A 15,325-nucleotide genomic window follows, 5' to 3' on the forward strand; every position below is an offset into this window, starting at 1 on the left:
GAGGTTTTTATTTCCCTAATTGAGAAACTGTTAGACCATACTTCCATTGTTCATTTACTGGAAAGGATTTAATGTTTAATGTTCTGTACTCAGTCATGTTCGACCCTTTGAAACCCCGTGGACTGAAGCCTGCCAGGCTCCTCTGTCCATGGGATTATACCGTCTAGAATACTGGAGTGGGTTGCTATTTACTATTCCAGGGGATCTTTCTGACCTGAGGATCTAACCTGCGTCTCCTGCATTGGCAGGCAGATTCTTTACCACTGAGCCACTGGGGAAGTTTGCATTTCTGTTACCCTGTGGCTCTTAATGCCATGTAGCCTCTCCTCAGATAAAGGCATAATAGGTGTTAACTAGTAGGGAAGAATACTAGAATTTTAGAAGGTGAAAGAACCTTGAAGATTCATGAATTTTGTTTTCCTCACCAGATAGGTTGGGCATCAAGCCAGAACTGGAACCTGGGCTTTTTGGTTTTCCTCCCCATCACTCATGGTACTTGAAATAGGAAAGATGAACAGGATGAAAGATGAGCAAAGGGCACAGATTGCTTGACCTTGGTTTATTATTGTTATTATTTATTGAAGTACAGTTGATTGGCTTCCCTGATAGCTCAGTTGGTAAAGAATCCACCTGCAATGCAGGAGATCCTGGTTCGATTCCTGGGTTGGGAAGATCCCCTGGAGAAGGGATAGGCTACCCACTCCAGTATTCTTGGGCTTCCCTTGTGGCTCAGCTGGTAAAGAACCTGCCTGCAATGCGGGAGACCTGGGTTCGATCCCTGGGTTGGGAAGATCCCCTGGAGAAGGGAAAGGCTACCCATTCCAGTATTCTGGCCTGGAGAATTCCCTCGACTGTATGGTCCATGGGGTGGCAAAGAGTCGGACATGACTGAGCGACTTTCACTTGATTTACAGTGTTGTGTTAGTTTCTGGTGTACAGCAAAATGACTCAGTTATATGCCTTGCTTTAGATTTGAAGTCTGTGCTTGCTTAAGGGTGGGATTCTTTTATCTTTTGTTTTAGGAGATTAATTGGTCTTCCCTGGTGGCTCAGATGGTAAAGAATCCTCCTGCAATGCAGGAGACCTGGATTTGATCCCTGGGTCAGGAAGATCCCCTTGAGAAGGGAATGGCTAGAGAATTCTATGGATAGAGGAGCCTGGCAGGCTACAGTCTGTGGGGTTGCAAAGAGTCAGACACGACTGAGCAGGTTCTTTTATCTTTTGTTTTAGGAGATTAATTCTAGCAGGCAACTATTTGTTTCATGTTAGATGTGCTTTGGGAGAGGATTAAGATATTTAATCAAATGAACTTATAAAACAGAAACAGATTCACAGACTTGGAGAACAAATTTATGGTTGCAGGGGAGAGGAGGAGGATGGGGTAAAAGATACTTCAGGAGTTTGGGATGGACCTGTACACACTGCTGTATTTAAAATGGGTAACCAACGAGGGCCTACTGTATAGCACATGGAATTCTGATTGATGTTATCTGGCAGCCTGGATGGGAGAGGAGTTTGGGGGAGAATGGATACATGTATATGTATGACTGAAACTTAGCTGTTCACCTGAAACTGTCACAACATTGTTAATTGACTGTACCCCAATACAAAATAAAAAGTAAAAAAGAAGAAAGATATTGTTAACCATTTGCAAATTAATCTTGTAGTGAATTATTAATAGTTCATTTACCTTGCTTTTTAATGCCAGTCTGAAATCAAGTGTTCTGAATGAACAGGAAATTGTGTTTGGGGAAGGGTCTGTGGAAGGAAATGACTGTGAAAAGTGCTATATGCCACTCTCTCCACATAGATGAAACCACTCTATAAGGCTCTGATGGATGTTGGTTTCTACTAATTAAAGTTTATCCTATTAACCTTTATAGACTGGGGCCCTCTGAACTAGGACCCCCAGAGTTTTTAATTTCTTGAGTAGTTTTTACTGTATGCCAGGCACCAAACTAGACCCTTGATACACAGATGAGCAAGTTGTATGCCTTGTCTGGTGAGAGATGGATATGAAAGGAGGAGTATTTGACCCCAGGGCAGTGGCATAGAGATGTCCTCTTTCTTTGAAAAAAAAAGTTTTTTTCTTTAAAAAAAGCATAGTTGCATCACCCTCAACAACCTTGTCAGTTTTTGCTTATTCCTTTGTGCTTGTGTGTACCGAATACTGTGTTCTGAAATGGTTTTGTTTAATATTTTGTTCCAGGCTTTTCTCAAGTTTCTTCACAACATTGTGTAGTTTCTGTGTTTGCCCAGCTCCTTAATATTATTTTTCCCATAGAAGGCTACCTTTATCCTTTTTATGCTCACAGTATTTTTTTGTCTGATAGGTTGGTTTCTTAGGCTGTATTTCCTGGAGTAAGGTTACTCCAGGGTCAAAGAGTGAGTGCTTTACAGCTCTGGAAATGTATTGCCTGTTGTTTTCCGTTGCCAGTAGCCTTCCTTGAAAACCTGCCATAGACCTGTCCCACCTGCTGTGACTCCATCATCGGCTGCCCACCCCTGGGTCACTAGGATGGGGCTGCAGATACCATGTCTGGGCCAGTACACTTGCTCTTCCCCTGCTTTTTGAACACCCGTCTGAGTGACCACACAGGGCTGGCTTCTTTCCCCTTACAGGGTTATTGTGAGGGTAATGAGGTAATATGCTGTGAGGCCTGTAGACACAGGGTGCTCAGGGAGGGTGTCTCTGGACTGCTCTCGTCCTAGAGCTGGGCAGAGCTAGGTTCTAAACTGCTCTGAGCCTCAGTTTCCCAGAAGAATAGGTTAATAAACTCTTGCAAACCATACATTATACACTGACTCAACTCACACCTTTAATTCTGCCCCATCTGGTGGCTCAGTGCTAAAGAATTTGCCTGCCAAAGGAGGAGACACAGGTTCAATCTCTGGGTCGGGAAGATTCCCTGGAGAAGGGAATGGCTACCCACTCCAGTATTCTTGCCTGGGAAATCCCATGGACAGAGGAACCTGGGAGGTTATCCTCCATGGGGTCAAAAAGAGTCAGACATGATTTAGCAACTATGTAACAACAATCTCCTTTAGAGGATATCTGATTCTGTGAGGCAAACAACCATGCCGCCTTTTTTGATCTCCTGTGAGGGGAGTGGAGCAAGGGAATGGTATCTTACAGTCTATTTTCATTTCAAAAACCTCTTAGGAGGTTGTGCAGACTTAATGTTAAAGATGTCTGGAAAACAGGAATCACTGGTGATTTTTAAAATGACTTAAGACATTGCTGTAAATATAAAATTCTACATAATAAAGTGATTTGATATAGAGAGCGTGGACTTGAAGATTGTCATTTCTAGATGCAGCTGGCCTAATTTTAGAATTTTTTAAATTATGGTTTTCTGTACTCTCACATCCATACATGACTACTGGAAAAACCATAGCTTTGACTAGGCAGACTTTTGTTGACAAAGAAATGTGGGAATTGGACCGTAAGGAAAGCTGAGCACCGAAGAATTGATGCTTTTGAACTGTGGTGTTGGAGGAGACTCTTGAGAGTGCCTTGGACTGCAAGGAGGTAAAACAAGTCAGTCCTAAAGGGAATCAGTCCTGAATATTCATTGGAAGGACTGATGCTGAAGCTGAAGCTCTAGTACTTTGGCCACCTGATGGGAAGAACTGACACATTGGAAAAGACCCTGATGGTGGGAAAGATTGAAGGCAGGAGGAGAAGGGGACGACAGAGGATGAGATGGTTGGATGGCATCACTGACTCAATGGACACGAGTTTAAGCAAGCTCTGGGAGTTGATGATGGACAGGGAAGCCTGGCGTGCTGCAGTCAATGGAGAAGCGAAGAGTCAGACACGACTGAACTAAACTGAACACATGTTCATTCTTATTATCCCATACGCTCAGTGCTTCAGGATCTGTATTAACTAGTAGACAGATAGGTGATGGATAATACTTGACTTTTATTTTTGTTTAGAAAATCCTTCTGATTATTTCACCTATTTGCTATGGTCTTTGAAGAAATTATTTTGGTTTCACTGAGAGTGGCTGACTTCTTCCTTTGTCTCCTTCCTTCTCACGTCATTTTCCTGCTCTGTCTTCCCCTTCTCCCCCCCGCCCCTTCCTTCAAAATACTGTCACAGGGATCACCTGGTGTTGTGTATTTTTAAATAGGGTGATCTTTGAATTTGATAAAAATTGAAAAAATTAATCTGCAGTGTGGTTGGGATCATAAGTTAGTGACCGGAGATATTTCTCACTGAGATTCTCATTTGGGCCATGTGCCTCACGCTTTATTACGGCAGTTTTGACTATTTGGCTCTCTTGCATATCTTCCATATCTGGCAGTTGCAGATTCTGTACAAATATGTCTGCATGTTGAGCACATGGTGCAGTGGTACTGGCCTCTGATGAAGTGCTCTTCTTACTTGCACAGGTTGCACAGAGCATCGAGGACCATCATCAAGAAGTGATCGGTTTCTGCAGAGAAAACGGCTTCCATGGCTTGGTTGCATACGACTCTGATTATGCACTGTGCAACATCCCCTACTACTTCAGTGCCCACGCCCTAAAACTGAGCCGGAATGGGAAGAGTCTCACCACGAGCCAATACCTGATGCATGAGGTTGCCAAGCAGCTGGACCTGAACCCAAACCGCTTCCCTATCTTTGCCGCTCTCTTAGGTAAGTGGCAGTGTTAAAGCTCTCTCATTTTGTGAAAAAGTTCTGTGTATCAGGAACATAATATTTTGGATTGTGTCTTAAATGTTAAAACACCAGGGAATGGGTTCCTCTTCAGTAACATTCTTTGCTAATTATTTTTTGCTGATAATGTGCTTCTTTTGTTCTTAAGTGTTTGTTTATGTATTGTTTTGTCTAGGCCAATACACTAATTTTGGGGAAAAAATGTTCTTAAATTTGGGGGGAAATAACATTTAAAAATCACAAATGCTAATACATTCTCACCGTGAAAAACATTTAAACCTTTGACACAAATTACAGAAGAGAATTTGCTGTGAAGTTAGCACTGTTCTGTGTTCCCCACTTTTTCAGGATTCTCACTACTTTAAAAGGAAAACAACAGAAATAAACTATCCTACCTTTGTTTCCAAAGCCTGCATCTTAAGTAAATGTACAGATATCTTTAAAAACTCCCTTGGAGGAATTCTTTATGCTGAATATCTTAAAAGGATGAATTCTTGTTTTCAGTTCAGTTCAGTCGCTCAGTTTTCAGTTCAGTTCAGTCGCTCAGTCGTGTCTGACTCTTTGCAACCCCATGAACCGCAGCACACCAGGCCTCCCTGTCCATCACCAACTCCCGGATCCACCCAAACCCATGTCCATTGAGTCTATGATGCCATCCAACCATCTCATCCTCTGTCGTCCCCTTCTCCTCCTGCTCTCAGTCTTTCCCAGCATCAGGGTCTTTTCCAATGAGTCAGCTTTTCGCATGAGGTAACCAAAGTATTAGAGTTTCAGCTTCAACATCAGTCCTTCCAATGAACACCCAGGACTGATCTCCTTTAGGATGGACTGGTTGGATCTCCTTGCAATTCAAGGGACTCTCAAGAGTCTTCTCCAACACCACTATTCAAAAGCATCAATTCTTTGGTGCTCAACTTTGTTTATAGTCCAACTCTCACATAAATTTTTCTCTTTAAAGTAACTTGATAATAGGTAATCCATTTATTTATCACTTTATGTCTGTAGTTTATAGTTATTTCTATCTTTTCTGTCAGTTTCCCTTTCTTGTGCTTGGAATGTGCATGTCTCTTAGCTACTTGAGTATCTGGCTCTAGTTTCCTGAGAGTCTGTAGCAATTGTGTCCACAGTATAAGTAAATGTGTTCTGAGCAAATGTGTTACTGTGTAGGCTCCTCTTAGGAAAATCCCATGGACAGGGGAGCCTGGTCAGTTACAGTCCATGGGGTCGCAAAGAGTCGGACACAACTGAGAAACTTCTCTCTCTCTCTCTCTCTCTCTCATGTGAGTGAAACCCAAGAACTTCAGTGATGAGATTGAGAGCTGTTTGGGATACTCAGACCCTCTTTGAGAGATGTGTGCTTTTAAGAAAAAGTGAGATCTTACTATACTCTTTCAGTTTTTATTCTGCAGTGCTTAGCAACAGGTTCTGGTTGTGCTTACGAGGGGGTCTTTTAGACTCCCTATTGTGGGCTCTTTTAGAAATTTCTAATTAGTAGATTTTTCTAATTAGCAGATTTTTCAATAAACATTCCAAAAGAGTTTTATACAACTAGAAATTATAGTGAGGGAGCCATAATTTTCCATATGTTATGGTGATAACATTTCAAATTGTGTAACTACAAATTAATTAAAAAAAAATTCTGATTTTGCAAGTTGTCTTTATTTGGATCCAATCTCAAATACATGTTTTTAAGTTAGTACTTGGCTATTTTCTGTCCATTTTCTTACTGAACTCCTGTGAGTTGGGATTCAGAGGATTAAAACCTAATTTCTAAATGCATATAGTACTTTTATATTTTCAGATATTAAAATATAAAAGGATATTTCCTCAAATGTTAAAAAGTGATGAAGTGGATGGACACATGAAAAGTTTCATATTTACTTAAATGTTACACCCATTGACTTGGGCATGTTAATTGACTTTAAATGAATGGGAATATTGTATACTTGTAGAATATGGGTACCTTAGCTACCCTGGGAAGGATATTTGTTTATCATATTTAAGAAACATTGAATAAATTTCTTGGGAGATAATACCAAGTAATAGTTTATGAAATATTAAAAGAAATGAAAAATAATAGCATTGTGAATAATTTAGTAATGAATTAATTTAAGACTTGAAATTTCTCCAAAAAAATTAGGCAAATTATAAACTCTTAATTGGGTGAACATTTTTAGAGCATTTTAGTTTAGATTTTTGTGAAAATTTGAGTGTCCTCAAATGAGAAATATTATTTTCCTTTTTTTAAAATAGAAAGTATAATTTCTCCTTTTTGTAATAGAAAGCATAGCAATATAAGATGTTTTGTTTTAGAAAAGTTGAGTGAAAATGAGTGAATACTCATTTAAGTATTTGGCCCAAGTTTTAACAGACTATATTTGATGTTGGAATTGGCTTAATATTTTTTCAGATAGTAGCTTCAAAAACAAATCTCAGATACTTTATACTTCACAGTAAAGTTCTGCAGTATCTATGAGCAGAGGAAAGTAATACAGAACTCAATAACTGGACAGTTTGGACCTAGCTCTGCACTTGTGAATATCATGACAGTTTGGTACACGTGTATCGTGTGTCTGTGTTTAGAGTATTATGATTAGCAATGCTGAGATGCACTCACCTTGTTTTACCTTCTGTTACAGCTCAGTAATACATCTGCTTAGTGTGGAGGTGACTAAATCATAATATACAAATCACAGAATTATTTAAGAAATTATTGCTTTTAAAATGTATCAAAACAATTAACAAATATGTTAGTGTATCAGGCATCCAAGCATTATAATGAAGGGAGAATGTTCACCCCAAAAATGTAGTTTCTCATCTGAATACAGTTCGTTCTTGTGACATAACCCGGGTGATAGTGCAAAGAGCTGATTGACACTTCTTGGTGGTAGTGTAGTCTGTGCTTTGTACATCTATTTTGTGGGTGGTGCTAGAAATTTAAGGAGGAGGATGTTGATCCATGTCACAAACTGCAAGCATTGTCACTTAACCTTAGGTTTTATAACTGTAGATTCTGCATCTGGTGTCGAACCTACAGAATGCAGTTTGAGCCATAGTCTCTCATAAACACATGAAAACTTGTATCAGATTGGTATTTGGCATCTGTCATTATCAGACTGGCCTTAATACTGTGCTGGGGAGTTACTTAGGTTTTTATACAGTTTATTCAGTTTGAATGCTGTTAAGCCTATAATGGAATGTACTTGAAGCAACTTCAAGAAGTTGGCCGGCTGTATGTTTTGTGTTAAAAGATGAAGAAATATTCTCAATGTCTGTGTGGAAGTTTTTTTTTTTTTTTTTTTTTTTTTACAAGGATGACACATATTTATTACTGGTCTCAGACTGATTGTGAGGAAATAAGAAACATCAAGAGCCAAGCATTACAGTAGTGATGTTCTCACTGTGATACGGCTGCTTAAATAAGTGATCTTAATATGTGTGCCATGTTTTATGTGAGGCTTCTTATAGACCCAGCTTGGTTCTTCTCCAATGTCTTCTCTTGGAGTTGTACCTAATTTTATTGCCAGTTTTCATTCGAATCCATTGAGGAATGGGACGATTCTGTTTTTGCTTCTTGGCCAGGAATCGCTTGATCCTGAAAGTCTTGTGAGAAGACATGGTGCGGACAGATCTCAACCGCACATAGGATGGCGGAGAAGAGAAAAAAGATGTGTGGAAGTTTTATGTGGTGTATTAAACGAGGTAGTCCTAAGGAGTCATATTGCAAAGTCTTAAAACTAACAAAGATAATCTACAGATTATAACATGCAGTGATATTAAGTTTCCCCCATGTCAGTAATGGCTTTTGTGGTATCCCTGTTTGTATTCCAGGAAATCACATTCTACCTGATGAAGATCTGGCTTCCTTTCATTGGAGTTTACTTGGTCCAGAACATCCACTAGCTTCACTTAAGGTACAAATTCATTTTATTTCCAACATTTGTTGCTTTTCCTTTTCCTTTCATAATCTAAGTAATGTTTCTTTATTGTAGAAGGAAATATACCTCAAAATTAGCAATATCATGCTTCCCCCTAACTTCAGAATCTGTGCTGCCTTAAAAAAAAAAACCTACCTTATATTGTTCCCAGCACCCATATTTTAGGTAAATATATGTAAATGTTGTTTAAAATTCCCTCAGGTGAATTCTTCATGTCATGGACCTAGATAGGTGTAAATTTTTTAGCTAAAGTTTTTATGTATTAATTTTATTTTCTTACAAATATTATTTTTTCAATAGATAATATCATCTTCTGTTATGGATCAATATCTTAGCAGAGTTTGAATTTCATAATTTTCTTACTGATTTTCTAATATTGTAAAAATCTATAGTTTTAATGCTTTTTGAGTGATCAAGGAGACCCAAGTTCATTAGAAAAATGGTCTATTTGTACTCTTTCATTATATTTATTTTCTTATTTTTCTCTCCTTCCTGTTTGAAAGTAATGAACATCCAAGGAGATGTACTTAACTTTGATTTTCTAAAGTGGGAAGGTTTACAGTTTGATGTGAGTGTAGTAGTGGAATGGTATGAGTCACTAGGGAACTTGTAGTTGTGAGTGGCTTCCTGTAATTTTCTGAATTCCCTTTGCTGGGTAAATTGGTGTGGTGTTCTCTGCTGTCAGTGTTGTGGTCATAGCTGTCACTTACTAGATAGGGAGTTGGGAATTCTGAACCTAGACTGGCCTGCAGCCCGGGCCTCAGTTCCTTGTGGTAACGGGGAGGTTGCATGGAGTGGTTTCTGAATGCACGTTTTCCTATTGTCAGAATTGTCCTCCAAATAGGATTTTTTAGTGTTTAGCTTACAGCAAGCTTTTGTGATACTTGGAAGTTCAGGTGGCATTCCACTCCTGCCTCTTTCATCTTGTTCCTTGGTACCTAGAACCCTTTTTTTTCCATTTCTTATTGATGGGCCCTGATGTTTTCCTTTTTATCCTAACAGTTCTTGGTATGGGTTTTTCAGCTTCTGTTGGAAGATCAGTTTTTCTTCTTTTGTTTGAGATTACTTGTTTTCTTTTGCCTTTTTTTTTCCCCCTGAAGGAAAACAGCTATTTGCTATTGGCCAGAGAGTTCTTCATGTGTGTTTTCATTTACAAAGTACTACAATTTGTAAACTTGATTCCAAGCTCCTGGTGATACCATTAATGACTTGCAGATTGGGAAAAGTACAGTCTGAAATCAGGTAGACTCAGAAGTATTATACTCATTAGCTTATTAAACAGTATGCTTTTATAAGTTGAGACAAAATGAAAGCTCGTTTTTTACAGAGTTTGTATTGTTTTGAGTAGCAGCGGTGAGTGAGAGGCTCCCAGGATCCCCAAACTGTATCAGTTCAGTTCAGTTCAGTCGCTCAGTCGTGTCTGACTCTCTGTGACCCCATGAGTCGCAGCACGCCAGGCCTCCCTGTCTATCACAAACTCCTGGAGTTTATTCAAACTCATGCCCATCGAGTTGGTGATGCCATTCAGCCATCTCATCCTCTGTCGTCCCCTTCTCCTGCCCCCAACCCCTCCCAGCATCAGGGTCTTTTCCAACGAGTCAGCTCTTCACATGAGGTGGCCAAAGTATTGGAGTTTCAGTTTCAATATCAGTCCTTCCAATGAACACCCAGGACTGATATCTTTTAGGATGGACTGGTTGGATCTCCTTGCAGTCCAAGGGACTCTCAAGAGTCTTCTCCAACACCAGAGTTCAAAAGCATCAATTTTTCGGTGCTCAGCTTTCTTCACAGTCCAACTCTCACATCCATACATGACCACTGGAAAAACCATAGCCTTGACTAGATGGACCTTTGTTGGCAAGGTAATGTCTCTGCTTTTTAATATGCTATCTAGCTTGGCCAAACTGTATACATATGTTTAAATTGAGCTCGCCTTATTTCGTGTGTCAGAGGTTAGAAGTGAGGAACTGTTTGAAGAATTATTGGAAAACCAACTCAATCCACTGATAGGTCACAAGCATCATTATCATGTATTTTTCCTAATAGTTTGTTAATAAAAATAAAAATATATAAAAAGTTGAGATAGGAAATATCTATTCATATATCCATCACCTTGGTTCACCTGTTGTTAACAGTTTGCTATAAAGGATATTTGTATCTGTGTGTTTTTTAACTATTGGGAAGTAAGTTGCAGACATCATAACACTTTACCTGTGAAAACTGGTTTATATCTGCTGCTGCTACTGCTCCGTTGTGTCTAACTATTTGTGACCCTGTGGACTGTAGCCTGCCAGTCGCCTCTGTCTGTGAAGTTTTACAGACAAGAATACTGGACAGAGTTGCCATTTCTTACTCCAGGGGATCTTCCCGACCCAAGGATTGAACTAGCATTTGAATTGTCAGGCAGGTTCTTTAGCCCTGAGCCACCTGTGAATACCTTGGTTTATATTAACAGCACCACCTAAAGATAAGGATAATTTCTTAATTATATTACTGTTATCACATCAACTAAATTAATGTCATTTAATATAAGTCCACATTGACATTTTTCTGTTTTCTCTCAAAGTTGTTTGTAGGATTGTGTGTGTGTGTGTGTTTTAAAATTACTTGTATATTTTTGGTTGCGTTGGGTCTTCGTTGCTGTGCACAGGCTCTTTCTAGTTGTGGTGCATGGGCTTCTCACTACAGTAGCTTCTCTTGTTGTGGGACACAGGGTCTAGGCACATAGGCTTCAGTAGTTGAGGCTCGTGGCCTTTGTTGCCTTTGGGTACGTGGAATCTTCCTGGACCAGGGATCAAACCCTTGTCCCCTGCATTGGCAACAGATTCCTATCCACTTGTGGATTTTTTAAAAAATCAAATTTTTTGCATTATCAACATGCATATTTTAAATATTAGCTAGGTATTTTTATGGCATAATAGTGAAGCAGTCCAGCATAATTTTTCAATGACTTGATAAGTTGTAGGATTTTTTAAAGTCACATTATGAAAAGTAAAACATCTGGCTTTGAGTTAAAAAATTGCAAAACTTTTATGTTTTGATCTTTATACATAGTTTCTGTGTGTAGTATCATTTTAACAAAGACTCAGATTTTTTTGTCTTTTTAAGTGGAGTATTGCTTTATAATGTTGTGTCAGCTTCTGCCATACAAAAACATGAATCAGGCATAAGCATACATATGTCCTCTCCCTCTCAAATCTCCCACTCACCCCCCCACCCCACCCCACCACACCCCACCCCACTGCCCACCCCATCCCATGCCATCCCATGCCATCTCATCCCTCTAGGTTGTCACAGAGCACAATGCTGAGCCCTCTGTATAACGCAGCAACTTCCCACTATCTGTTTTACATATGGTAATGTATTTGTTTCAGGGCTACTCTCAATTCCTCTTGCTCTTTCCTCCCCCCACTGTGTCCACCTGTGTGTTCTCTATATCTTTGTGTCTATTTTTGCCTTGCAGATAGGTTCATCAGTACCGTTTTTCTAGATTTCATATATATGCATTAATATATGATATTTGTTTTTCTCTTTCTGACCTCACTCTGTGTAACTAGAATGTGGGATATTCAATATGGTCTTTTTTTCTCATGAACCTTACTACTGTTTACAATTGTCTGTACCCATCTGCTTTTTCAGTTGCTTCTTTTTCCCAGTAATAAAACTAACTACATCTTTTGAAAATTTGGTTGGTTGTTGATTATAAAACCTTATTATGATTTTTATTCCTTTTCAGCAGAGTACGTTGTATACAGTTTGTAAGGATACTTGATTTTGCTTCCCCAATTTCAAGCATTCCTTTTCTCCTACTTTATTTTGCCAAAGTATTTCACTGAGTTCGTATCTACTAGTTTATTGTTCACAGATGGTTGGTGTTATATGAACTTATTATATAATAAATTCAAATCCCCCCTTAACATGTAATATCATAATCGTATCCCTGTCAACCTTTCGATATCACCATTCACAGTGCTGGTTGGGCCAATAGGAGAGAGTGGCTGGGGCTCTGGATTCAGAATCACAAGCAGAATCGGGAGTGGCTGGTGATAAACAGCTGAGACAGTTGGATCATGAAGTGGTCCCCACAGAGAAGGCTAGGAAGGGAGCAGAATTCTGTTTTGTGCTGCCTTATTAATCAGGATAGTGCTCACTAGAGTAGGAGTGCAATGCTAAACATACGTAAAAACCTAAAAATCAAGTTAGGGCAGTAGAAAAAAGGAAGTTAAGGCAGCCAGTCAGGTTTTTAAGTTTTTCAATACATGTTTCCATGTTAAGAACTTCTAGTCAGAGGGCATCAAGTTTCTTAGTTTTGGAAGTAAAGTATATTTCGTTTGTTTTCAGGACAGCAGGAGCCCATTTTAAGTCACATCACATTCTAGAAGCAGGGGTGGGAGTCCTTTGGAATGTTAGATGGTCATTTCTGGTTGGGAGCACCTCCTGGCCATAAGCATGTGCCAAATAAGTGCCTTTTTTATATGTGCTTTTTGAATTTTTAAAAATGGTTTTATGATTTTCAGTCCTTGAAAGTTATGGAACTTTTTATTTGGGTTTGGCATTGAATTTTTAAACTGGAAGTGTTTTCTTAAGTAGAATCATAAGTTGCAGGTCTTTGTATTCATTTTAATGCTTTTTGTGTTCCTAAACTTCATATTCAGTTTCATGTAATTTGAGTTTTATCTCTGTCAGTCATTCATGAGCCCCAAGTATTTCCCGCCCCAGAGTCCCTTTGTCATTTCCGCTTTGCAAGTTTTATGCTCACCTTTCCTCTCCTTAGACTTCCTACAAGTGTTGTTCTCCTGTATAGCTCCTCAGGTTCTATTTTGATCTCTCTATATCACTTCCCCAGTTGTGGCAAGCGGGCAGAGGAGGCCTTCCCCTGGACACAACTGCCCACGCCACCATCACCACCCCACTGCCCCAGCCCAGCTCTGCCCATCAGCCACAGGCCAGGCAGGTGCTAGTTCCTCTTGAACTCCTCCCTGTGTGTGTCCAGTTAAAATGTCTCCTCAAAAACGTCCTTGCTTACTTCTGGCTCTTCTCAAAATCTAAATCCTAGCTCTTGTACATGTTTCTTCCTGATTTAAATAGTCTTTAGTGTTTATACCTCTACCTTTGGATTCACTTTTTAGTCACCTTTCTTTACCAGCAATATCTTTTCCCTGAGGCAGCTGTATACCGGGACACTCTAGCAGGTGACCTCAGGAATACTTTGTTTTAAAGTTACCTAGAATTTTACTAAAAGTTATCTCTGTATGTTTCACATCTTACTGTCTGCCATCAAAAGTCACTGAGTAATCCTTTTTACAAGTGTCTTTAGGGACAGGATGTAGCGGTTGACCCTGGGGAGGAGGGAGTCTGGTTCTGGGAAAGTAGCCTGTCAGGGTCCCCAGGAATGTGGAGGTGGACAGAAGAGCCGTCTGCGTCTCATCGTGCAGGCCACACAACCCCAGCATTCTCAAAGTCATGGCAGATGGCACGGCTTGCAGTGGGCCCTCAGAATGAAGGACTTGATCTCTCTCTTGGCTTCCCAGAAGGGGCTCCATGGGTAGCACCTGCACCTGCTGACCAGTGTCCAGCCAACCAGTGATTTTCATCTCCACTCCGCATGGCCCCTCTCTGGGTTTCACACCATGGAGCCAGCTTCAGAGAGAAGAGCAGCATGATTTCAGGCCTTTTGAAGTTTTACGGTATATCTAACATACTGTGCAACTTTACTAGAGTGAGATTGGTTATCAGACTTTCTGGAATCTTTTTTGAAAGGAAGTTGAATATAACTTGTGCATGAATAGAAAGATGGGCTTCATTTATTTTAAAGAGTTCTACCTTTTAAGGATCGCAAGAGGTGGCAGCGTGGGCACTATAGAACATCCTAAAGAAGGAATTCCTGCTTGTATGTTAGTGTTAATTGAAGTTAACTCATACCTTTTTCCCCCTCAAAAAGTCGTTGTATCATAAGAGCTAAAAAGTACTTCCTAAAACCCGAGGACTTTGGGGGCTCTAGAGAAAATATTGTTAGGGACCTAGAAGCTTGAAAAACTCAACCATTATGCAGTGTGGAAATGGGAGCTATTTATAATTTCACTCTTGGAAGAGAACCACTTTTAACAGATTGATATTTGTACTCCAAAATTGTTTTAAAATGTACACCCTACTAATATTACTATTACAATGTCATGCATTCAGTGAGCTGCACATTATTAACAGTCTATGGTATTTCAGTGCACAGATTCATGGTGCTGGGATGTAAGCTTTTAGGTCATGGAAACTTAGGTAAGAAGTTTTATTCTTTGCTCATTTAAAATTTATATAAGGAATCCTTAGATGGAAAATATGAGACTGAACTCAAAAGATCTTTGCTTATTTGTATCTTATCTGAACTTCTTTCCCTGTTCCCAGTTGCTTTTAGAGTAAAGATGGAAAGCTTGGTGTTCGAGGGAATCTTCTGGGAGCACTGGGACTCAATAGCTTTTCTGTCTTTGGACAGAAGTCACTTTGCCGGGAAAGAGGGACAGAGTCATAAGAGGAGTCTGTGTTTCCTAGTTGTTGCAGGGTTACTTTTAGCTTAGCTCCTTTCTGTAGGGACTGTGCCTGCCCGCAGAACTCTTCCTGAGTGAGCCAAAATGCATAACCTGGTCAGGAGGAGAGATTCATGGTTCAAAAGCCGTCTGAAAGATACAGTATTTGTAGTGGCTGACTTCTCATGCCCTGGTGGTGAGTG

The 15,325-nt window shown here is 39.7% G+C and overlaps 2 protein-coding genes across 3 annotated transcripts in view; one reads left to right on the forward strand and one right to left on the reverse strand.

Annotated features, from left to right (window-relative positions):
- The window catches only part of FAM120A (family with sequence similarity 120 member A), a 115,793-nt gene that overhangs the window by 19,791 nt on the left and 80,677 nt on the right, over positions 1-15,325 (forward strand). For both annotated transcript variants that reach the window (XM_065901533.1, XM_065901534.1), the window contains exons 2-3: positions 4,402-4,648; positions 8,501-8,583. In XM_065901533.1, coding sequence (XP_065757605.1) covers positions 4,402-4,648; positions 8,501-8,583 — 330 coding nt within the window. The remainder of the gene's footprint in view (positions 1-4,401; positions 4,649-8,500; positions 8,584-15,325) is intronic.
- Positions 7,980-8,332, reverse strand: LOC136176669 (large ribosomal subunit protein eL39). Its single transcript, XM_065947143.1, has one exon. It carries the CDS (start codon positions 8,285-8,287, stop codon positions 8,132-8,134), a length of 156 nt encoding a protein of 51 aa, XP_065803215.1. The 5' UTR covers positions 8,288-8,332; the 3' UTR covers positions 7,980-8,131.

Source organism: Muntiacus reevesi, chromosome 10, assembly GCF_963930625.1.
Source record: "Muntiacus reevesi chromosome 10, mMunRee1.1, whole genome shotgun sequence".
Taxonomy (NCBI): domain Eukaryota; kingdom Metazoa; phylum Chordata; class Mammalia; order Artiodactyla; family Cervidae; genus Muntiacus; species Muntiacus reevesi.

Bases quoted from the DNA above. Each gene is read 5' to 3' on its own strand.
- LOC136176669 (XM_065947143.1), bottom strand. From the start codon at position 8,287: ATGTCTTCTCACAAGACTTTCAGGATCAAGCGATTCCTGGCCAAGAAG.